Genomic DNA, 24916 nt, shown 5'->3' on the forward strand with positions numbered 1-24916 from the left:
TCAATCAGTGATTCCCGAAGCCCAAGATATTCAGCTTACTGTCATAGAGCACAGACACCAAAAAATACATACATTTAAAAAGCTGGAAACCGAAAATAACTCAAACCAAATAATCAGTAATGAATCAGTCTTAGACTATAAGCTGAACAAACTGGAACAAATTTAGAACTACTTCCCAATGAAATTTTGACAAAACATGATGTGAACTTTATGATTATAGGATTTACTGCAGGGCTGCTGTATTACACTGCTTTTATTGTTTTTCTAGGCGTGCCTAATGAAATATTAAGTTATATATAACTCATCCAAATTAAATGCTTATATATCTATCAATGCATTAGTGGTGATTGTAGAGATACACTGGAGCTGAGCCCCTACAGAACCTGCAAGTTAGGATTTTTTTTATACCTAAAACAAACCACTTAACTCACAATAAAAGAAAGGTAGCAGTGAGGAATGTCTGCCAAGGCTAACCCGAGTACTTCTCCAAAACAAACAGTGACTTTGTGTTATTTTAAATCAACACAGCGTGGTCTGTGGTTAGGCCCAGTTTGTTAAAGGGCAGGGACCATCCTAATGACTGTCAGACCATTTGCAATTCAAACCTCATTCACTGTAGACACTACAATCCCATATGAAGGCTAAGCACAGCAACTGGCCAAACAATCAGGACTGCAAGACACAATATTTGATCATTATCGTGTCATATTAACCAGAACAGGTCGTGATGAACTCAACAAGAGCAAGAACTGATTGTATAAGTCGCCTCAGCTGTTAACTCAGACTGACACTAGATGTCAGCACAGTGTGGTGATGCTTCCTCAAAAGGAGCTCAGCTGCCAATAGGTTGAAAGTCAGACCACTACTTGTCCTGACCAATCAGATCAGCAGAAGACACAGAAGTTTCACTGTCTACTACTCCATACAAATTACATGTCTGTTTTCTAATGTGTGCCATGTCTTAAAAATCCAGCTCAAAAAATATCAAAAATAATAATCTTAATGAGTCCCCTACCAACATGTTAGCGTTATAATCAAACAGCTACTACTATATAAACGGAATTAACCACGTAGCCGATGTAAATATATAGTTGTCGAATGTCAAAGATGATGGATCAACCCGTACGTCACGACAACTGCTGTACGTAACAGTAACGTAACAGTAACGGTTGCGATAAAAAGGCTACTGGACAACTTACGTACGTTATGTTGCTAATTCTTACCCGAAGCATCAGAAAATGCCAGAAGCGTAGCCATAACATAACCTCTTATCTACGCTTTGTACACCCTCACTGACACACGTCAAATGTATCGCTATATTAAAAGCCATAGTAAAAGCTACGGCTGAACAACTTTGAGAAAGTCGACCGTACCACCGTTAAACTCCTCAGACTAGACCTAGCCGCACCCACCCTGTAGCAAATGAATGTCTACTGTGGCCAAGTTATGTTAGCTAGCAGGCTAATTACAAGCCGCTTCAGCCGGGACTCCCTTCGCGAGAGAGAGAAAAGCCGGTCTGTCAGCGTGTGTCACCCCCTGGCTCTTGTTTAGATGTTGGTTCACTTGCGTCTGAATAAATACATAGCTAAGACCACACAGGCTGGACCTCTGTCCACCGCTCCATCACAGCCTTGTACCTCCTCCTCGGCACCGTCTTCCCCTCACGGCAGACATCTGTCTTGCTCCCCTGGGCTTTGCACTCCGCGGCTAGGATGGCCGAGTCACCGTCCACCGGTCCCTGTAAATGCCCGGCAATTATCCTTAGTCTTTGCTGTGCAATCCGCTGCCTGTCGGAGCTGCCGCCGCCGCTGCTGTTGGACGCCATGCTGCTTCCGTGTTTGTGAAGGGAGGGAGCGGATCCATGAGCGACTGTCAGAGGTCAGCGCAGGGAAAGTGCGCTGCGTTCAGAGCCCGTCGGAAATAACTCAATCTGAACGAGTGACCCAAATAGTGGTCAGTGACAACAAACGAAACTGGGATTTTTTTTTTTTCTCTTGTCACGTTTAGCAGTCTCAAGAGAAGAAACTACAACATCATTTTAAGAAAATATAAAATGATAAATCGTCGAGAGGGTTACATTGTGGTATGTTTAAGTGTTTTTAGGAACTCGTTCAGATCAGAGATGAAACGATACGGCAATTTATTGCAACTAATTTAGACATTTGTTGGTTCTGTCTTTTAAAATGTGAAAATGTGCTGCGTTTATTTGTCTTACATGATTATAAACTATAGTTATGTTTGGGTTGCTGACTGTATGACCGACAAAACAAGCGATGAGAATATTGTAATTTAGGGCCTAAGAGAATAATCTTTACATTAATCGATATGTAAAAGCGTGTTGCGCAAGTTAAGAAAAAATTAAGTTTATAAGGACTATGCGTTTAAACCTATGTGCACTATAATGTCACTTCGGCATGTAGTTATGATATGGTTCGAAATAAAAGCATGGTATCTTTCAATTCTCTCCTTATTCGATTGGATAAACCTGAGGAAACACAACGGTACTTGTTCTCCTCAATCTGAAATATGAGCCAAAGAAGAGCTCCTGAACGCACCATTTTACGTATTTCCCAGCATGCTTTGCAATATATGACTGGTTGCATATGCTGACGGTTGAGACTGGAAGGAATTTACAGAGCATTTACATAGTAGTTAGGAGATAACAAAAGGAATTCAGCTCTTACACAAGTGCTACTTGTAACACTTAAGAGGACAGGAAGTCATGCTAAAAGATATTGTGATACTATTGTCGACATATTGAAGTGAACTGAAGGTTACAAATAATGCCTTTTTCAACGGTTTCAAAAACAGAGACAAAAAAGAAATACATATGGGTAAAATTATCACTAGCTGGTCTTGGCTTAGAATAAGAAAGAAAGTGGGGAAAAAGAATGTGATCAAACATATATATATATATACATACATATACATATACACACACATATATATATGTATATATATATATATATATATATATATATATATATATATATATATATATATATATATATATATATATATATATATCTATATATATATATATATATATATATATACACAAATTATCTGCCTTTACACATTGTACAGTTGAAGAAAACTGGCAACTTAAACCTAAATAATGCTTTGAGGCTCATACATTCTATGTATTCCGCATTAAAACAGTATCATTTTTTTTTTATATATTTGCCCTTATTAAAGCAGCATCATTGTAGCACCTGACTGACCTTTGTGAAATGGTTTTAACCTGAAACAGTGTGCCTTGTTTACCTCTCTGCCTCACCTTCATGCAGTCACCTGACTAGCGTGACCATACTGTTTCCATATGGCACAGTGCTCTATAAGTAACGACTGAACACAAAGTTACAGTACATACACAGAAAGTAGCTGTACAACTACTTGAGTAACCTCAGAATAAAAAATTCTCCCTGGTTGAATTCTCAAAAAAAAATGGACGAGAGGCCTTGAAAAATGCTTGAGACAGACGTAAACTTTATTCCAGAAAAACAGTTCATTTGTCAACAGGAGTATTCTGCAGTGCTGTAAACTTAAATATCCAGATGATTGATGATTTTTCCCCCACAGGTTAAAGTATTAACTTCCAAAACAAAGTTCTGTAATGCACTGACTGCGAGCAATAAGAGTCTGAGTGTATCACAGAACTTTATTTGGAAAGCCACAGTGCCACCTCATAGGTTTGTCCTTGTGCAGGACCTTATCCTCCTCATGACTGGGTGCTCCTTAAACCTGCAGTAAAGCACACAAAGCAAGGAGAACAGGACATCCACTTTGATAATGTCTTTTTCAGTGCATTGACTTCAACAACTTCAATAGAGAAAATGGCTGGCATAGTGAGGATAAGAGAACAAGATGTAAAGACTTGAATGCTGGGCCTAGTTAGAGGCTGGCTGTGTGGTGGGTCCTCCCTGGAGTCCCACAGGTAAAGCAGGCCAGATGGAGTCTTTCTTTTTTTTTTTTAAGAAATTGTCACCTCCAGACAGAAATCATTAAATGGCTAAAAAATCATCCGGGCATTTGCAAATGTTCATCCTGTTGTACATCCCACCAAAAAGTGCCCTAAAATGTATTCACTCACCTCTTTAAGCTGGACCATCTGGTTGCAAAGTTAATACATGAGCCAGTCTGTGCATGAGCTGACATGTCTGAAGGTCTTTAACTTCATTGGGATTAATTCATTGAATCTACCTGTTGAGCTTTAACAACTTGCTGAACTGAACAGGCCTCGGGAGAGTGAGCTATCTGCTGAGTAATGTAGATAGATATGACAGCAATGAGGAAAGTGCAGAAAGCTCCAGGAGCATTAAGTTCTGTCAGGCTCAGGGTAGTTTGGGGCACTTGCCACATCAAGTGACAGCAACTTCAGAAGTGCAAAATAACGCAACAAAACAATGAGCGGCACATCTCGATGATTATCTTGACGGTACTTACACAAGAGGCAATCTGATAAAGAGAAATGAAGTTCTGCTAGTCATACTGTACCTGATGAAGGTAGACGCAAAAAGGGACCAGCTGCAATCCAACACGAGGGGCAAGGATCTTGATCATAAAATGCAAAAAGCAGAAAGCGATCAGAAGACATCGCAGGCCACGGACGGATCCACATTGCAAACGCCAGTTTTCACTGCGGTCGGTGTCCGTCTGCGGACTTGCAGCTGCTCTAATCGTAAGGTGGCTGCCGCCGCTTTTACCTTTTCTTCCCCCAGTCCTGTGCAGTTCACTATATGCAGCTGGAAGAATGTCGACGTGGAGCTGCCAAACGTGAACGCGTGTTCATGAGCGCGCATGAGAGAGGGGGGAAAAAATAGGCTTTTTTAGTGTAATTTCACGCAGTGGCACAGTGAGCTGCACTTTAGTGTGAGGCTCTTCACAGATAGGTGCCAGAGGCAGGACTACGTCCGCCTTATTACCTTGACATATTTCTAAAGCCACTTCATTACGTCGCGATCGGACTTCTTCCTTACGTCGAGGTGTCAGAATGGTTCAGATATAATTAACTTTGAGCATTTTATAACACACTGCCTGATTCTCGAATTGACTGATTATCAGCCGTTTGAAGTTAAAAATTAGTTAAAGTTATTACATACTGGCATGTCTGCTCAACACTGTTGAGAGAAGTATTCAGATTAAAGATATACAACAAATAAACATTTTTTTTTAAAAAATACTCTTACACACCTAAAAGTCATTCATTTAAAACTTAAGTATAAGCATAGCCTATCCGAGTATGGTTGAAATCATCAAAAGTAAAGTAGCCCTCTTCTTATGAAGAATGCCATTATCATGTAATTGGATACATGGAGTCGACTTTAGCTACTGTTTGTTGTTTAATCTATAGCACCAGTGGTGGTAGAAGTATTCAGACCGTATACTTTAAAAGCAGGAATACCACACTTTAATAATACTCTATTACAAGTCAAAGTACTCCACAACAAAAACTTACTTAAGTAAAAGTATAAAGAAGTAGTGTCAGTAAGTAAGTAAAGAATGGGAATTAGTTAAGAGCTATAGGGCTGAATTATTGCAGAAAATGTTACTGAATTATGATTACTGATGCATTCATGTATAAGCAGCTTTGTTAACGTTAAGATGGTCAAGGAAGAGTAAATGTGAACTACTTTATAAACTGTTGGGTAGTTTAATCTGCAACAGTGCGACATATTTCATAAACTCAACGCATGATTTGTAGAAAAATCTTAATCTGCAAAGTAAAGTTATAATGGCTGTTCAAAGCAAAATAGAAGTATAAGCAAGGAGGAAATGGAAATACTTGAGTGAACGACAAGGTACTCCAATCTTGGTGCAGTACTCGTGGAAATATGCACAATCACATTCCACTACTGCGTCATATGTTATACATTGATTGTAGGTTTCCCTGCAAACAGCTTATATCTACACATGAACAAAAGGATTCAAAAGCAAGGAATCAGTGCTATTAAAAGCTTTGTTCACTATGTCTCCATCTAATGCAGTAACTAACCTATTTCTAAATATCTACTAGAAAACATATTTTAATATAAAGGAAGGAAAGAAATAAATAAACTTACATTCATCTATGCTCACTACTCGCATACACGAATACATACTGAGGTAGACAGTTGTTACACAGTCAGTCACTTACAGTGGTTAACTGTAAGATAAGTGTCACATAAATGTAGGCTTGTGTGTGTGTGTGTGTGTGTGTGTGTGCGTGTGTGTGTGTGTGTGTGTGTGGGGGGGGGGGGTACTAAACTGTACATTAGTGCAGTACATGAGAAAAAAGATAATAGCTATTTTCAACTACTGCCTTTTACTGTTTAATAAGATTACAATCTCTTTATGTTTCACTGCTCTTGATTATGTAAACACTGTTGTAGTTTAGTTGTTGATGTCACTAGTGGGCCTGTTTTTGATAAAGACAATTGTAACATTTCATTCGGTATAAGACAATTAAAATACACATGTACTAAAGCCAGTGTTGGAATGTATTGTGTAACTTACTATACTTCAGTGCTCTGTTGACGTACTTCACTTGTCGTGAGTACTTTCATTTTATGCTACTTTATACCTACTATCTTGCCTTTCAAAAGGGAATACTGCATGTTTTCCTGTAGTTCACATCTCCACCATGATCAGTTACAACATCATCGTACTACTTGATCCAAATATATGATGACACACTGACATAAACAATTACTTTTACTAGAGGTACCTAAAGTACATTTTGTCACCAATACTTCTGTAGCATGCTTTTACTAATAGCTACATTTTGAATGCAGAACTTCGACTTCTAATTGAGTGTTGCTGTTAACTAAACGGTCTAAAGTCTACTTCCACTATTGACCAAAAAGACATTTTTGTGTTTCCAGCTTTGTGTGGACCTCCCAGCGGTCTGTGGATGTCCTCAGTGAGTCCACGGGACATTAGGGCCCCAGGGCCTCCAGCTCCACACCGGGAACGGTAACCAGCAGGGGGCGTTATGCACCAATCAAAAAAGTCTCCTGATGACGGAGTTAAAATAGAAACGGTCACGTTTTTATTTACATAATGAGGCCTACATATTATCAGATGGATTATAAACAGCTAAATATGTCAAATGAATGCTCAGTTTGGGTCGGATATTTGTATTGGATTTAATTTTGTTATAATGTTTTTAGTTGAATACATTAGTCATGTTTTTTCTAATCAGTGTGCGGTCATATTTAACAGTTAGTTCAAGTTTACAACACACAAATGTGTGTTTTTAAACGTGTATATTTGGTAAGTTGAGTTTTGAGTGGATATTTCCTCGCGTGGACTCCACACGCACGCACGCACAGCTCTTATCGCCTCATAGGCCGGCGCGAGGGGGACGATCCCGGTGGCGCAGCAGCTCGGTAGGCAGGGCCATCGTTTCCGTAATGTGCATTAGATTATAAGGAAGCAATGTTTCCTTAGCCTCAGCTAGTGCGACGGACTCTATCAGCACCGGACCGCTCGCCATCTTAATCTTCCATTTGAGGAATATAACACACGTTTATCCGTCATAAGACGTCTTCTATACGGCGGGACAGAGCTCTGTGAAACGTGGAAATGGAGGTGATGCATTCCAGTCAACAGGTAAATACGAGCATTTGTTAAAAAGTGGTCACCAGGCTGTGAACTTCCTTTAATGCGGGGAGACAGGGGAGACAGGGGAGACAAGAGACGCGCTCACAGCCCGGTTAAAACTTTTTAACGCTTCCCGAGGCGAGTTAAACAAAACCGGTACGCGGTGACAGTCCGGTTATGGCGCAGTTAAGATGTTATAACGTCGGAATATGAGCTCCAGGGTGGGAGAGACCATTCACAAACACCCTGGTTTTCTTGATTTAGTGATATTAACGCTGACCTCTGAGCCGCTTTCAGTTCTGCAAGTCATTCGCTTGTGACGTTTATTCTACGGGGGAGAAAATTACATTAGGTTTGTTTAAAAAAAAAAAAATCGTGTCAGTAGTGTTTTAGCTGTTGGTTTGAATACAGTGAGTTAGTTTCACCCTGATAAGTGTGATAAACAGAAAAGTAAGTTCTCGAGCGTTTTCTCGTAACTCCCCACCCCCTTCCACCAGGCATGTGATACCATATCTGATAGAGACGAGCTGGTGGCCATAGGGAAAGGTGTCTTAAAAGGCTCTAGTGCTGTCCATGTGTCTGCTGTTCGTGTTTCAGTGTATTAAAACATTAGATAATGGAGCCACAGAAGCTCAGGCTGGACTTCATAGAATGTTATTATATCCAGTGCAGTGGTAATATAGAATTGGGATTATTTTCCACGTGATATGGCCTCACATCCATAGTGTTTGGTTTAAAGCTGATATAAGTCAGGGTCAGTGGAAGTACACAGTTGACTGATGAGGGCCTTAAAGGGGGCTGTTTTGGAACATGCTGTGTTTCATCATCCATGGTCAAGGGGTGGGTGTCCGCCGACACACATCCCTGTGTGATGAAAGGAGGTGCAATAAACCACTGGCCCTCCTCCTGTTGTCGCTGAAGAGAGAGGTAAATGAACAACCCACACTATAAGCACAAACACTTTGTGACACTCCTCCTTCACCCAGTCTGATAGTCAGTGGAGCCATTAGCCGTTGGCTGGCTTTCAGAAAAATTTACTCAACATGTGTTTTCTGGTAATAAGGAGCCGTGTGTCCCTTCTGCATATTTGGTCTCGGTTTTAAAAGAAAGGCATGTTGTTCAGCGGTGTATTGTGTGGTAGGGAGGTGTGGGAAACCAAAGTACTTTTATGAGCTAGTTTCCTTGTTCTGGTGCCAATACAGGTCTTGTGACAGCCAGGTTAGTGATACCAAACTGATGACCTGATCTTACACCTGCATTTACGCCTACATTTACACGATCTGTTTAGCTTTCATTCAAAATATTGGCTACAATTTGTCATGGTACTCAGGCTCTACGACATTATATAATAGTATAATTAATAAGTGACAGTGAAAGGGTTTTATAGATGAGAGGCCTTTTCTTTTCTTTTTTTTTTTAGACATGAGGGTTGTTTTCTAAGGGACCAGTATGACTCGTCTGATGAGCGTGTAAGGTGTGACTACAGCCTAGAGTGTGGCTTTTTAGTTTGGAAAACATGGATGACCTCATGATGTGCGTTCAGACATATTTTTAGGGCAACTTCCTCGTTCCTACAGCCGCCATAATGCCTGGTTTTGTGCTCACCTCTCAGTTGGTGAGTGTGACTTACAGGCGGCCTCAGTAATGTGTAATCCTCCAGTGGTCATGCCTCTGATGCAACACTAAGGCAAAGAGGGTTAGTGGGTTCTTATTTTGCACAGTGGCACAGTTGTAGTCAGAAAAATGGTGTCAACAGTATCTTAAAATATCAATACGCGCTTGTTTGCTATTATTATCGGTTTATGAAGGTTCCCCACGGACTACATTTTTAAATGAAAGGAGAAATGATTTGTTATATAGAATTTTCTCCCCAGTTTCACATCCTCTTTATTGTGTATTGTTCTGCTTTGTGCTTTATTTCCTCTCTGTTCCCCCCCTGGCTCTGTCTGTCCTCAGCATATGATCAACTGCGTTACAAAAGCCGAGCCCATAAGTTGTGTTTATACCCAAATCTGAGGAACAAACAAGTCACATGCTCAGACAGTATCTCCGGCTTATGCAACATCCCTGGGCCTTGTGAAATTGTTTCCTTCTGTAAATAAGTTCTGGTAAAAGGTCCAAGGAAGAGAGCAGCACAGTTTATCTTTAGACGCTCTTGTTTAAAAAGGCAAATAACATTCGGCCTGTGAGGGGAAATCTACAGGAAACTGCATCACATTATCCCAATATGTGTTTGTGTGCTGTGCCTGACATTTTGTATTGTCAGCAGCACTCGATTTAATATGTAAATACTAAATACGGGATGCAATTATTTGTGCAGAGTTGTGACAGAATATACTGAGGTCAGTTATTAGTATTCTTAGTTGTTTTTTGAAGGCAAAGCAGAAAGCAAAACAAGGAAACAAGGTCTATATTTCTTTTTATTACTAATATATCTTGGTCGTATTACACCAACCTTAGCGATATTACTGTTACGTAATTTGAAAAAGCCAAATATAGACAGACCTTTAATCTTCTGATTTTATAAACGCTGTGAAATATGCATGTTTGAGATTGAACCTTACCTCATTTAGAGAAGCAGCATCTAAACTGTGTCATGAAGTCACTTCAGATTTGAAGCGTACCCTGTTTGTTGAGTTTGAATGTGACAAATGAATTCACACCTCCAGTGTAATTGATCAAGGGTGATCACTTCCCTTGGACACAGTATCAAGTGAGGATACATGTCTTTGGCTGGTGTGTGGTGGCGACTGGGGAAAAAAGAGAGCTGCATCTATTATTCATGTGGCTTCTCTCTCTTGACATTAGTGCCAGTGTTGTTGTCGGTGAGCAGATACTGAGGGACAGGGTGTGGCGGGTGCAGCAGCCACATTTCGCAGCAGGGACTCTTGTCCTCCTTGCACTCGCACTGCATGGACAGCATGGCTCCGGCTCACGGCTCTCTAACCTGATCCACTTCTCTCTTTTCTAGGACATGAACCTGATAGACATCCTGTGGAAGCAGGACATTGATCTTGGAGCCAGACGGGAGGTGTTTGACTACAACCACCGCCAGAAGGAACATGAGCTGCAGAGGCAGCTTGAGCTCCAGGAAGAGAAGAGGCTGCATCTGCTCCGGGAGCAGGAGAAGGCCCTGCTGGCGCAGCTACAGCTCGATGAGGAAACGGGAGAGTACATACCCCGCCCGCCGGCCAGTGCCCCACTACAGTCCGCTGTCACACCTCTTGAGGTTACACAGGTACGTGCACGTGGCCATCGTTACTCATGTCAGAGGTGGACCACTCCCACCTCATTTGATAGGCTGCGGCCATGTCGTAGCTAGGTTACCACCTCATTCTGTGTAATTACAAAAACACAGGTGGGTCTGTAGTTTTGCATCGGTGTATTTTGCTCTAGAAACTACCCTGCACAGACCTACGCTCAATTAAAATAAAATCATGTGCTGCCACAAAGGAAGCTAAAGGTGAATTTTAACGTGCATATTTTAACCTTTCTTTCAGAATGTCACCTTTACCGAAGAGAATGGTGATGCCATGTCCTTTGACGAGTGTTTGCAGCTTCTAGCAGAAACATTTCCTGTAGAGGAAACTGAGGTAAGAGCATTACACTCTTGCCACACCTGTGACACCATAGCATGCATCTTTTAAAATGATTTTAAGTTGCATAAAACTGTCATATTCTTGTGTTTGTCTGACAGAACACTGCAGTTTGCCTGGACACAACTGCTGTTTCAGCACCCATGATGTCCCCAGAGCAGCCCACTCTGCTTTCGGCCACCCTCTCCCCAGATCCGCTATCACCACCATCACCACAGAGGATGTCCCCAGATTTGGAGCAGGCCTGGATGGAGCTTTTGTCCCTCCCCGAGCTGCAGGTATAATACATGGATTCTACAGCCTCAACAGCATGGCAGTTAGCATTTGGTATTTGTTGGAACAAATACCCAAAGAATGCATGGATGGCAGGAGCCCGGCACTAGAGGACAAATACTTTTTTGTCTACTCTGTTAGAATAGGGTCTCATATGTGAGACAGGTGCACCTGGCTTGTTCCACTATGACTGGGTTTCATTGTTGAGACTTTTTAGAGAATTATGGAGGTGGTGTTCAAGATTTGCAGGACAAGAAGATGGTGAAGGTGTTCTCATAAAGACTTTACAGCAACATGAGGACATGTACATGTTTTTTTGGCTGTTGCCTTATCGGTTCTGTTTGAAGTCAGATCGTATTTGCATTGGCTGATTGGGCGGGGCAGTGTGCCATTTGTTGTCTCGACCTCTCACCGTGTGGACTGGACTACAATCCTAACCCTACAGCTTGCTATCGAGCAGCACTGCATGAGTTGCTCTGACAAGCTGCTGATAAGACTGAGGAATTTTGTTTCAGTTTGTGTGGGCTGCTTTTCATAGATAACGTTCTCTAAATTTTTCAGCAGCAGCAAACAGGGAGATGGTTATGGAGATTTCTGGGCCACAACAGGATATCTTGTTAGTCTAGGAAATTTAAAAAGGCTACCCTGTGCCTCACCTACAGTAGCTCTGCCAGCATTGAAATACTAGTCTGTTGGAAAAATTGCATGGCTAAATATCCTAGTTTCCCCGCGTAAAACCTTTATTGTGTAACTAGAAGACATTCTTATGTTTGAATGGAATAAGGCAAACTCATTTGATCATATTCATCCCAGATTGTAGTGTTTAGATTTTGACAAAAGATAAATCCAAATCGATGTGCAAAGTAAATTCCATTCAATAGAGATTGTTGGAAATATTTTCACACAAGTCACACAATGTGTTACAGGTCATGTTTTGGATGCCACTGTCGAAATGCTTCCGTAACCACACATGCAATCAAAGTTAACATTTTTATACTCGCTCTTATCTTCTGATCTACTAGCAACACCACTGAATTTCATACTTAACAGAGCAGAGTTTGTAACATCCACTGTAATATCTTGGTTTATTTTTTTTAAATGGTTTCTTTATCTTTTCTTCTAGCAATGTCTGAACATGCAAATGGAGGACACACTGGAGACCACAACATATCCTCTTCCAAACAGCCCAGAAGTACAGAATCCAAACTACAGTTTTTACCCCATGACCAATCTCACAGAGGGAGAGACAAACAATGTAAATGTTTGTCCTGCAGAGTTTATGAATACGTTCAACAGCTCTGTTCCCAGCATGGCCCCACCGGACAATCTGAGCCAGATGAAGGCAAAAGCTCTGCAGTTAAACACTGACTTCACTGCAGAAAGTTTCCCTGACATATTTTACCCCAACACCATTCTGGAAGAAAGCAGTGGTCAGCATGGCCTTGAAGGACATGAAAGTGACACCATGTCTGATATTCCAATCAAGCCACCCTTTACACCGGTGGACAATTACTGCCTCTCACCTGGAGATGGGTTTGACAGAGGCAAACACAGTCTGACGGCAGAGTTGCCAGACTCAGATTCAGGAATCTCTTCGAACACAAGTCCACATTGTAGTTCACCTGGCAAGTCTGTATATGGAGATGGGTCCTACCTCTACAGCGATTCAGACATGGAGGAGATGGACCACAACCCTGGGAGTGCAGAATCTGACTACTCAGAGATGTTCTCAATAAATTTCCAACCTGATGATCTTCAGTCAGCAATTTCTGTATCTGCCGTAACAGGGCCACAACAGCAGCAGGAAAAGAAGCCCAAACTGCACAAGACCGACCCGGTAGAGGAGAGTGGCCACAACAACGCTCCCTTTACCAAAGACAAGAAGAGACGCTCTGATGTGCGTCTCTCCAGAGACGAGCAGAGGGCTAAGGCCCTCAAAATCCCTTTCACTGTAGACATGATTATCAATCTGCCTGTCGACGATTTCAATGAGCTGATGTCAAAGCACCGACTGAACGAGGCCCAGCTGGCCCTGGTCCGAGACATACGCCGCCGTGGCAAGAACAAGGTGGCTGCCCAGAACTGCCGAAAACGCAAGATGGAGAACATAGTGGGTCTGGAGGGCGAGCTGGACTCACTGAAGGAGGAGAAGGAGCGTCTGCTGAGCGAGAGGAGCCAGAACACCACCAACCTGAAGGAAATGAAGCGTCAACTCAACAGCTTGTACCTGGAAGTCTTCAGCACGTTGAGGGATGAGAAGGGGAATACATACTCGCCGTCCGAGTACTCCCTCCAGCAGTCGACGAATGGCAGCATCTTCCTCGTCCCTCGTGTTAAAAAGACTCTCATCAAAAGCAAGGACAACCAAATGTCTCCTGCGTAATATGCATTATCATAGTAATACTATGCAATAACTTTGTAGTCGCTCAGCTTTAAAGCATTAGTAGCTCAGCAGAACTATTGTATAGTTTTTGCTCACTTCTCCTGAATGTTGTAATATTTTTGATATTTTACTTCTTTTGTACTCGCTCACAGATTCTTTAACCGACATTGTTTGTAAATATAAACATTACTTGCTTTTGAGATTGAGATGTTACTGTATGTGTAAATATATATATTGTAAATATCATATTTCTGTATGCTAATGGTTGTTTCAATCATTACTCATATTTTATAACTGTCCCTTTATGATTTGCTGCCCAGGTTCTTTTATAAAATCTTGAAATCTGTGCTTTCCAATAAACTATTCCTATAGCTATATGGGCTTGTATTTACTGAAAACAGAACATTGTGTGTTGACCACAGCCTGCAACAGATTGATGCCAGATGGATATATAGTCTAAGGAATGGTTGCATAACTTACCACATGTTCAAGCCAGTTCTCTACTCGAAGGCTCTTACAAAACAGCAAAGACGGAATATTGTACTCAAACAGAAATGTGATTGGCCTAAACCACTTTTACAATCGGATTGCCCTTAAATGGAGCAAGCTTGTTTGTACAGCAACCTAAATCTCTTAATGCTGTGATGTCGCAAAAGAAATCACACCCACAGCATTCATTATGTTTGACAACAAAGAGAACAATTGTGGAGCTACAGTGGAGTATGCTCAGTGTGAACCATGCATGACAACTTCACAATGGTCCACCGGGCACGCATATTCAAAAGGTAAAGCCCTACGCAATCAGTATGTGCTCTACATGCACTTTCGCACACACACACATACACACAAACACCACCTTTGATCACCAAGCCCATTTTCTGCTCTCATGGCAGACATCAGAGGGTGTGTGACAAACTGAACTGGTGAGCAGGGCAACAGACTGAAGGACGTCTGGGACTCGTAAATCATACAACGGAACCTTTTAACATTAAGAGGACTTTCAGTAAAGACAAACATTTACATCTCGACATTTGACTTTCAAGTGCTTTTCCCAAATAAAACACTCACGTCATGGAAAACATTTTTATTCAAGAGCCAACATTTACACATTCTACTGTTGAAACATAGTTCATTGACACTGGTGTGCTTTCGGCAAGCACAGCTTTATTCTGTGTCTTCGATTTTGGCATTCCTCTGTAGAAACACTATCCTTCACTATCCACTGATTGAGAAACACATTAGAAGGCATGGGTTTTCCATATTTTTTCTCACATTGAGCAGAGCTGACCTGTGTGGAATCCTAAAAATGTATGTTTGTAAAACCTAAATTTGCTGCAGGTACTCATGTGGTTCATATGTCTACCATGTCTATGGCCATGTCAATGTAAATATTATATTTGATATGTATAAATCTTAAAAAGTGAATTTTTTGTCAAGAAAAATAGTAGTTTTCTTAATAAGATTTGTATTGGAACTGCATGTTTTAACCTACCATGTTAAATCACCTACTACATAACTGCTACATCCTAAAATGCAGTCATTACAACCTACTAGAACAGCAGCAGTAACTTCCTATTTTTAATGAAATCTTACAAAAGTTTCCCAACCATCTCAACCTATTCAGAACTCAGGAAGTAGACAAACAGTCAGCCTTCCATGAAATGGAAGTCATTGATATTAATACCTCTTAGAATGCATATCAGTGACTAATAATTGTGAATACTCTATACATGTTGTTTGGCATAATGCTGTAGTTTACTTTCAACTTGTGACCACAGTTTCCCATGTTGTGCATCTGCTCATGTGACTGCCTGTCATATAAAGTAATTGTTTCGTGACAATTTCTTTGGATGATGTGCTTGTGATTTATGCAGAGGATTTGGCCTCCTTGATTTTAAAACTGGACTATCAAAGTTCTGATCTCTTGCCCGTTTAATAAATGCAATATAATTATACATTACAGTACTATGACCTGCCTTAGCAGTGGTTATAATCCTTTTAATTTTCCTTCTCATTATGTTCTTCACTGTTCTTAATCGTGATGAGGACAGCTGAGGACAGTAATTCCCACACATTTTAACACGGCATGACGTAATATACACTCAGTGGCCACATTATTAGGTACACCTGTGTAGTCTAGTGTAATCCAATACAACTCTTCTGCCATTAAAGGGCATCTACACCAATTTTATACATTCAAGTGTGTTTACAGTTCTTGGGGAGTAAGACTGCATATGTGAAAAATTGTGTTGGCTTTTGTGGCTGCAGAAGAAGCTGCATTTAAAAAAAAACAAACAAACAAAAAAACAAAACGTTATTTAGTATATAAATCTACGAACAATCAGTCGTACCAGTTCAATAAACAAAACCAGAAAATAAAAGGGTAACAACAGGCAATGGTAGAATAAGAAAATAAATAATAAATGAGTGACAGACTTCTTTAGACAATGGTGACAGATATTACTCGGACAAATTATTCTGAGTAAATTACTCATATTGCAATGCATTTCTTGTTCCTTACAAGTGTAAGAGACTCAAAGTAACAATCAAAAAACAGCTAAGGATGGGTTTGAATTACAGCATTTAGCTTTGTGAATGACATGTCCCTAAAAAAATAAAAACATTTAATATAGTGCATAAGTTGTGATCTTTACATTCAAAACAAGTAACATTTACCCCTCAATAGTGATCGCATGTGTTGTTTTAGAGTAAGCAATCCTTAAGTCTTTCCAGAGGAGGCTGCATGTAATTTGATAAATTACCTTGTGTTACGTAACTGGGTGGCCAAGTTTTACTGTGGGTAATGTCGGTGCCAGGTTTTAAAAAACGGAAGAAAAATGCATGGGATAGGAACAGCAATATCTGTTTCTGTTGTATTGACTTCAATCATTTGTTTTTAAACTCTCCCTGACTACATGTTATATGTATAACATTGTTATAGGTGTCCAATGCTACACTGGTGGACTGCTTTTCAAAATCTACATTACCCACAATGCAACTTAGCCACTGAGTAACGTCACAAAAAGCTTCATTCTACTTTCTTCAAAAATGCAGTAGCACTCTCAAAGACCTGTAAACACACTCTAATGTGTAAAAATTGCTGGAGTTACCCTTTTAGTTTGCTTTCATGAGGACAGAAAACTTGAGACACCTGTCAATAAAATGTAGTCTGGCACACCATCACCCTTTTTTATGGTCTCATATTATTGAAAGTCAGATTTTCATGTATTTTTTTCTTCTTAGATATAAAGCAGGTTTAGGTGCCATATCAAATTCTGTGAAAGTATCCAGTCCCTCAATCCACAGGGAAACGCACACAGGCCAGATTCTGAAACTGTGCCTTCAATCGAGCCGCCAGGACTTCGTAACGTTGTGATGTCACAACGACACAGTCACCACCCTCAGTCAGCAGAGCCGTGGTTGCAAAAACACCGGCAGAGCTGATGCTGAAACACGGTGGGTGGTGTCTGCTCGGGCCTGTGAGAGCTGACCAATCAGAGCAGACTTGACAATTCAGGAGGGAGGCCCTTAAAGAGACAGGAGCGTTCAGACAGAGGGTCAATAGAGGAACTACAGCAATTTATATGAGAAATCTGTTTGGTGGACATTAAAGTTGCTCAGTAAACATCCAAAATAAAGACAAAAAAAAATGAAAATTAACTAAATATGGGATCTTTAACTATAACCTCAGTAATAAAACCTGATTGAATGAAGACATCTCTAAAAATCTCATCAAAACTGAAACATTATAAACTTTGTAAAGGTACAATTGACGGCAGAACTGTTTTGTTGTATTCCAATAGAGTGTACACATGTACCTAGTAAAGTGGCCACTGAGTGTAAAAACCATATGAGAGCCGATATTTTAATGTTTGTTTAGTGTTTTATCAGTATAAAACTTTATCAGAACTATCTGACTGATAGTAAAGGTAATAAAACATGGAGACAACATATTTTGCAACAGAAGCAGTGTGCTGAAGGTCAAAGGCTTACTCTGGTCAAAGTGGACTGACACTGGATGATATCATACTGCTCCTTTACCTTAAAAGAACCCTTGCACCTTTGTATAATTACCATCTGCACTGTTAGATCACAACATGAGCAACCTTTGATAATATTTTGAAAAAGTCTTACCCATCCAGAACCTTCCATGTTATCAGGTCTTTACAGATTTTCAGCAAGAAGAGAATTCCTCTTTCCACATCTGCAAATCAAGCAAAGTGGTTACTCTTACCTGCTCCATCTTCTTTAAAGTCAGCTTTTGTGAAATACTCACTCCCTTTTCTTGTTAATGTCTGAAATCTAGAAACTGCAGTATCTCTGACTCAAACAGGATCTTCAATGTGTCCAGGAACTAGTCTTTCTTCGCTAGCACCAGCTGCTGGAGGGTTTAGCTAGCCTTGAAAGAGAGATAGATGCTCACTACCAGGAACGACACTGCAAGCTTCCTCCATGGGCGTTGTGCTCGATGCTGCCTTCTCCCTTCTCTCTCAAAATGCTGACTGGTCCACTGTGCTGGGGCTGAAGACGTCCTGTCTGACAGTCATCTGCAATCTTCCACACTAGCGACGCTGAGGGCCCAACTGCAGGTGCTTGTGGCTGTTATAATCCTACTCGCTCAACACTGGCATAGGTGGTGCATGGGCCCTTGACCTAGGACTACCCAAAACTCCCTTGTCATTGACTCTGGTACAAGCAAATGCATCATATATACACTATTTTCACTCATAGATATCTTAAATAATACTCCAAAAGGAGATGAAAGTTCTGGACAGGCGGATATGCTAAACTACACAGTCACACAGAGCAGACAGCAGACAAATAAATTAATCTTTTTTTTTTTTTTCTGAGCCAATAACGCACTGAACTTCATGTCACTTTACTACACAATTTTATTCGGTCTTTTTCTACTAATCAAAATATTCGAACAATCTAGAATCCGTTTTTTTGGGAACAAGAAGAGTGAGGGATTCCCTTAATTCTAATCCAGACTTGCTCATATTTGTTGACACTGGTACTAAGAAGGATTTACATACTGTGCTTCACATACAAAATCAAAATACACTTGACACTTGAGCAATCATAATAACTTCAGAAAGAAAAAAAGTATAATTCTAGATTTTTCTGAGGGCTTGATGTAGCGATGCTATTTGACAAAAATTCATTGGACCAGAAAAAACTAACCAATATAAAAAAAGAAAAATAAAGATAGTAAGAACTGACTGCAGATAAAAAAAAAAAATTTACTTTTTAACCCTGATACCATAGGCACAATACACACACTTCAAACGCACAAAAGGAAAAAATTGCTTAGTAGGGAAACATCTATCACAGTTAAGGAAGGGGATCATCTGCACTCATGTCTTGTTTATACAGTCCTTCTTCCATAAACTTCTCCCATTTAGAGCTGCAGTTAAGTCTGACTTGTGTCTTCCTCTAATGCTTTCAGATGACTGCCTCAAAGTAACCTGCAGCTTTCCTGACAATTCCTTTGCTCACCTCCTCGCCTCTCCTGCTAAGAACTGAAGCCTGTTGAATGGATACAGGATAGAACAAATAGTTATTCTGCACTTTCATGGGCTCACTCTGTACTGTGCTACTAGGGTGGTGCGAAACTGAATGTAACTTACCAAAACACGAAATAATTAATATCGCCGTGAGCCATAGCCACCTCCCCCGCCTCCGCCAGAGCCGTAGCCACCTGCGGTTAAGGATTGTTGACCACAAAATATATTAAGGAGAATTCTGATGTGATGTCACTGGATATGAAGTGTATTTGGGGGGTAAAACTCACCACCATAGGGTCCCCCTGAATTTCTTCCACCAAAGCTGTTACCCTTCATGGGCCCGTAATTAGACTGCTGTCCGCCATAATTTCCAAAGTCGTTGTAATTTCCACCTCCTCCATATCCTAAAGATGTAAGTGTCAGGCTTAAGTTAAGTCTTCATTTCAGGTGTCTTTTACACTTTAGTTTAACAGTCAAAATACTGGAGTCAATACAACTTCTACCTCCATCATTGCCTCCGTAACCTCCATCGCAGTTGCCACCAAATCCACCACCCTGGTTGCCATACCCTGGACCACCACCTCCGTAGCCCCCTCGGCCTCCTCCGTAACCTGGTCCTCCACCATAATTTCCTCCTGGACCTGCAACAAAGAAAAACAAAGCAAACTTACACCATAACCTTATTTAGTTACAGTTGTAAATCATTCAGTGCATTTACATGACACTCGAGAAAAACGAATTGTTGGGTTAGTCCGACTATGATCGGATTTTCAAGATGCATATATAATTCTTAGTCTGACTAAAATCAGACCGGATCGGATTTCACAGTCGGATTAAAACACCTAGATTATTCGATTGATAGCCACATTACTCCTGCATGTATATGTTCCGTCAGATCAGATCAGATTTTGCTTTCTGCGCAGGCTCGAGATTTTTTTCCCGGGGCCGTGAGCTGGTAGTAGAAAGACAGCGGCGGCGGTGTCTTTCCTCCGAAATAACAGCAAGAAAGAGCGCCATTGTGCATCTAGTTTGTGTAATTATCATGTACACCATATACGAAATGTACAAAGATGTAGCTTTGTCTCTTTCTCGAATGCCGGGGCAGAGTTTGTTGTTGCTGGTGACGTAAAGAGGTCAGCCGGAGGTGGCTCTATTACCACTAGCTGAAGTGGGTACAGCGCTACCTATCGTGCCAATAATTAAAATTTCTCACCGACATGTATATTCGGACAATTGCAGTTGTCTGATTGAGTAGCATAGTCGAACTATGGCTGTAATTTGACTAAGCTGTGCATGTAAACGTACTGTCCGTCTAAAGACGTGACACAGTTGTTATGTTTATGAGCAAAGATATTAACCCAAAATATGTCCACATGCAGCCCATGTGACTTCATACACATTTTGAAAGTAAAATTTTTGCTACAGCTCACCACTGTCAAAATCGTCGCCATAACCACCTCTTCCTCCACCATAGCCACCTAAAAAAACAAGAATACAATATATCATACCTTAAAACTGTGATTAACATGTTCATTCTTGCATTATTGCCATGTCACGGATGAGTTGTCCACTTGTTAATATTATTTGTGTTGTTCTCACCGTTTGACTTTCCTCCTGATAATATCATGCTTTTAACTTGCTTTTTGATGATGCTTATCTGTTTTGTTATCCACTTTGCTGCTGTACCAATGCAAATTTCCCTGTTGTAGGACTAACAAAGAGAAAGCACTCTGAAGTATAAAATGAACGTCTCGCCTAGTAGGTTGGATGTGTCAACGAAGCTTCTTGGGTATGCAAACCCAGCTGAGGAACCTGTTTTACCACATTGGCATGGCCATGCACCATGTATTTGTTTGCCAACCAACATTAAAAGAAAAAAATAAGGAAGAAGAGATACAACCATTTGACTTTTTTCCCCAGTTTGAATGCAAAGCTTTATCCTGGAAACCCCCATTGACACATGAACACCACTGTCAAGTGTACCTGCATTAGTATGGTTTGGGTCACTGGCACCTTCAGTTGGTTTGCAAATACGACTCACCTCGGCCAAAGTTGCCTCCACCTCCATAATTGCCACCTCTCCCCATGAAGTTTCCAGATCCTCCACTCCTGCCTGATATGAAGAAAGACATCGTTTTTAGAAACGTTTACAGCAGCGTTGTAAGGTGAGCTGCAGACAGCAATAACAATCATGGTCTCCAAGTATATCTTTTTTCCATTTGATCGTGTGCCAACCTCTGTTTGAGGACATAGCACTCATTTCCTGTTTTGAGAGAGCTTTCCTGACCTCACAATTGTGGAAGTTGATTGTGTGGTATTTCTGGGCTGCAAACAAAACAGGAAAAAACACAATACAGTCACACCATTGCTTAATGTTTACAAAATGCCTTGGTAACTCTCATACAAGTAGAAAGACTAAGCAACCACATACCAACGATTTTGTCTACGGTGTCATGGTCATCAAACGACACAAAGGCGAAGCCTCGCTTCTTCCCAGTGGAGCGTTCCTCCATGATGTCAATGCATTCAATCTTTCCATACTTCTCAAAGTGTTCGCGGATGTGGTACTCCTCGGTGTCCTCCTTGATACCGCCAACAAAGATCTTCTTCACTGTCAGATGGGCACCTGGTTTATTAGAGTCCTGAAACAGAGTGCGTATGAATGAGCACACACACCTAACAATGACACTGCTGCAGAATCTGCCCTCTGGTCTGGGATTTGTTTACCTCTCTGGACACGGCCCTCTTGGGCTCCACAACTCTTCCGTCTACTTTATGAGGCCTTGCTTTCATAGCCTCGTCGACTTCCCTCACAGAGGAGTATGTTACAAAGCCAAACCCTCTTGAACGCTTGCTGTTAGGGTCCCTCATCACCTAGAAACAACATAATGATAAACAATGTTAGTGAGTGCTTTATAACTGGCTTGTAGATATGTTAACAGATTAATATAGTTTATTTTGTCAAAAGCCATGATAAAAATAAGTACCACGCAATCCGTGAGAGTACCCCATTGTTCGAAGTGGGCCCGTAAACTCTCCTCCGTGGTTTCGAAGCTCAGACCTCCAATAAACAGCTTTCTGAGCTGCTCTGGTTCTTTAGATTGGTCCTGTAATGTAAAAAGCACAGCATGGAAGTAAATTCAAAATAATGCAGCAGAAAAAAATGTTAGAGCAGACTAATTGGGACTGGGAGCCATACAGCATGGTTACATAATGTGAGTATACCACAACAACAAAAAAACCTCAAATTACTGTTCTTACAAATATGTGTAACTGCACTGTATTGATAGGTCAGGATACATACTAGGCCCAACGACTTAGCCACTTAAACATCCACATCTTGTATAATTAGAATGTCAGATGATCCCAATGCATATATAAGATAGAAGAAGTGTCTTGGCAGCAGAACAGGAGGCCCGCACCTCATAATTTAGGTTTAAACAGCCTGAGTTAGCCTGCTAGCTTTGGCAGTTAGCATTAGCTCACTTCAGGGCTGCCGTAGGTCGAACATTACGTTATCATTAAGAGTTTCGCTGACTCTACGTGTTATAACAACAAGTTATGCTGTTAATGTAGCAGTCAAGTGAAACAGTCACCCAGCACAGAGCTATCCAGTGCTAACTAACACAACCTAGTGCGCTTGTTGTTATTTTGACAGCCGTTAGCACGTCTGCTACGGCCAGCAGCGCTGCAGACATGGCAACATCAGAGCCACAGAAAAGCTAAGTTACATATCACAACACAAAAGCGCGCATTCCACCCAAATGTGACACACATTTTAAATACCAAAAATGCTAACTTTACAGCATTTCACAAATAGCCGTATTTTATTTGCAATATTTGCGGCCGCCTCACCTCCATTTTGCAGACTTTCCCTGGAGCGGAGCTGAGTGGATCACGTGACGGTGACATCGCTCGTGCTGTCAGTCCGTCATCGTCCATCCTAAATGATAGTCATCAAAACTACACCTACAGCACGAGACGGCTACTGTCATTCATGTGTATATATGATCGAGTGAAATTCTATGTAAAGGACTGTTTCTGCTTAAAGGTGCAGAGTTACATTAGTACACAGTGTTCCTTTGTGATGTCTGACTTCCTGCAATAAAAAAGAAAAGAAAAAGAAAACCATAATTTGTGCCATCTACTGGTTGAAGAGGAAAACGACTTGACAGAGCAATAAATCCTCATCCAGTCCTTTGGATTGTTTGGGCAGACCACAGTCCATTATGACAGAGACGTTTCAATTTACAGTCGATGTCTAATCCATTGCTGTTATTTTTTCCAAGTGGGATGTATGTAAGTGGTTGAAAACACAAACAATACGGGTCACTGGTTTTATGTCTATTCTTTAATAAACAGCTATAAAAGACGAGTTAAACCATGAGATACAATTTTAGCTTCTTTTTTTTTTTTTTTTTTTTTTTTTTTTTTTTTTTACTGTTCAAAGTCACACAGGTATCACTCTGCTAAGGTATACAAGCAAGAGTGACGGTTGTTTCATTAACAAAAGGTAATGCCACTTGTCTTTTCCCAATCTGGGCATAATTTCTAAATATGAACCTTATTGTAACTACTGCAGACCTCCTACAGTTTTGCTTTTTTACTGATGTTTATATATTCAACTTTATTATCATCGCTGATCTCAGCTGTTCACGTCACGCTTGTGCTACAGAGAATGTGATCACTTAACCCAGTGGTGAATGTTCCTGTTCAGTTTAACCAAAAAATAAAGACTTTGCAGCAGCAGACCTTGGATGTATTTATTAGAGATGTAGCCTATAAATAGCACAATTTCATCTAAATGATCTCTGTGCTATTCATTGTAAAGACAAAATAACAATATAGACATGAATGTGAATCATTTATAGGCTATAAATGGGCTGTTAATGTCTTATATGAGCCAGCTGGAGAGTGAAAGGGGCTAAAGTTTAAAAGTATACAGGAACTAAAATTTGCAGTTAGGCTACAATGTGTGTATGCTGGGACCTTAAAGTTCCCATTAGGTCTAATGCAAACAGTGCTCTTGTTGAACTAGTTTTAGACACATGGCGCCTGAATTCGTTTTTTTGACAGAACCATGGAAAAATCTGTGTCACGTTAGCTGTCATCAGGAACAAACTGCTGACAGCTAACTTAACTAATGTGTATATTGTTCATGTTGAGGATGCTCTGATTGAGGCTAAAGGGCAACATACACCTCTGCCCATGTATTCTATGTCGGCCGACGCTCTGATGGCATCATGCATTACGGTGATCCCTTGCCAAATAACATAATAACTCAGTATTTTTAAGTGATGGAAAACAAAAGCTAAACACAATTATTAAGAAAGTAATTTTCAATAATCAGAGCAGTGGTTCTGTGTTTTCTGTTTTAAAGGGGCAACAGGCAAGAATTCAAGTTGAGAACTCTGAAAAAATCAACAAAACTTACTAACAGAAATAGAAGAAACAGCAGTCTTGACACTACAAAATAGATGCATTGTGTTGCAGAGGTGTCTACTGAAGTTAGCAAGCTAACCAGTTAGCACCTTTCCTTCACGGACTAAAGCTCCTGTGCCAGCATTGTAAAC

General features: G+C 40.6%; 3 protein-coding genes across 7 annotated transcripts in view; 1 reads left to right on the forward strand and 2 right to left on the reverse strand.

Annotated features, from left to right (window-relative positions):
• Positions 1–1904, reverse strand: part of agps (alkylglycerone phosphate synthase) — a 31288-nt gene extending 29384 nt beyond the window's left edge. The window contains exon 1 of one of the 2 annotated variants that reach the window (XM_030427818.1): positions 1638–1904. In XM_030427818.1, coding sequence (XP_030283678.1) covers positions 1638–1825 — 188 coding nt within the window. In that variant the 5' untranslated portion in view covers positions 1826–1904. Of the gene's footprint in view, positions 1–1223; positions 1389–1637 lie in introns of those variants that run through there. The other variant, XM_030427819.1, reaches the window with a different exon arrangement.
• A 5446-nt stretch (positions 1905–7350) lies between these two features.
• nfe2l2a (nfe2 like bZIP transcription factor 2a) lies at positions 7351–14213 on the forward strand. Its single transcript, XM_030427725.1, has 5 exons — positions 7351–7593; positions 10556–10822; positions 11085–11177; positions 11282–11458; positions 12577–14213. Exons 1-5 carry the CDS (start codon positions 7567–7569, stop codon positions 13834–13836), a joined length of 1824 nt encoding a protein of 607 aa, XP_030283585.1. The 5' UTR covers positions 7351–7566; the 3' UTR covers positions 13837–14213.
• A 692-nt stretch (positions 14214–14905) lies between these two features.
• Positions 14906–23414, reverse strand: hnrnpa3 (heterogeneous nuclear ribonucleoprotein A3). 4 transcript variants are annotated; one of them, XR_003985157.1, is made up of 12 exons: positions 23199–23412; positions 22331–22450; positions 22071–22217; positions 21775–21985; positions 21579–21668; positions 21385–21456; positions 20774–20821; positions 19847–19984; positions 19631–19747; positions 19467–19537; positions 17971–18040; positions 14906–17363 (listed from the first exon to the last, which is right to left on the reverse strand). XR_003985157.1 is itself a non-coding variant. In XM_030427727.1 (11 exons), exons 1-10 carry the CDS (start codon positions 23283–23285, stop codon positions 19482–19484), a joined length of 1086 nt encoding a protein of 361 aa, XP_030283587.1. In that variant the 5' UTR covers positions 23286–23412; the 3' UTR covers positions 14906–18040; positions 19467–19481. The 4 variants fall into 4 exon arrangements, 3 of the variants coding, with proteins under 3 accessions (XP_030283587.1, XP_030283586.1, XP_030283588.1); XM_030427727.1 differs by having other exon boundaries at positions 14906–18040; XM_030427726.1 differs by lacking the exons at positions 14906–17363; positions 17971–18040 and adding an exon at positions 18711–19365 and having other exon boundaries at positions 23199–23411.
• Positions 23415–24916: the final 1502 nt, after the last annotated feature.

Source organism: Sparus aurata, chromosome 9, assembly GCF_900880675.1.
Source record: "Sparus aurata chromosome 9, fSpaAur1.1, whole genome shotgun sequence".
In the NCBI taxonomy this organism is placed as follows: Eukaryota; Metazoa; Chordata; class Actinopteri; order Spariformes; family Sparidae; genus Sparus; species Sparus aurata.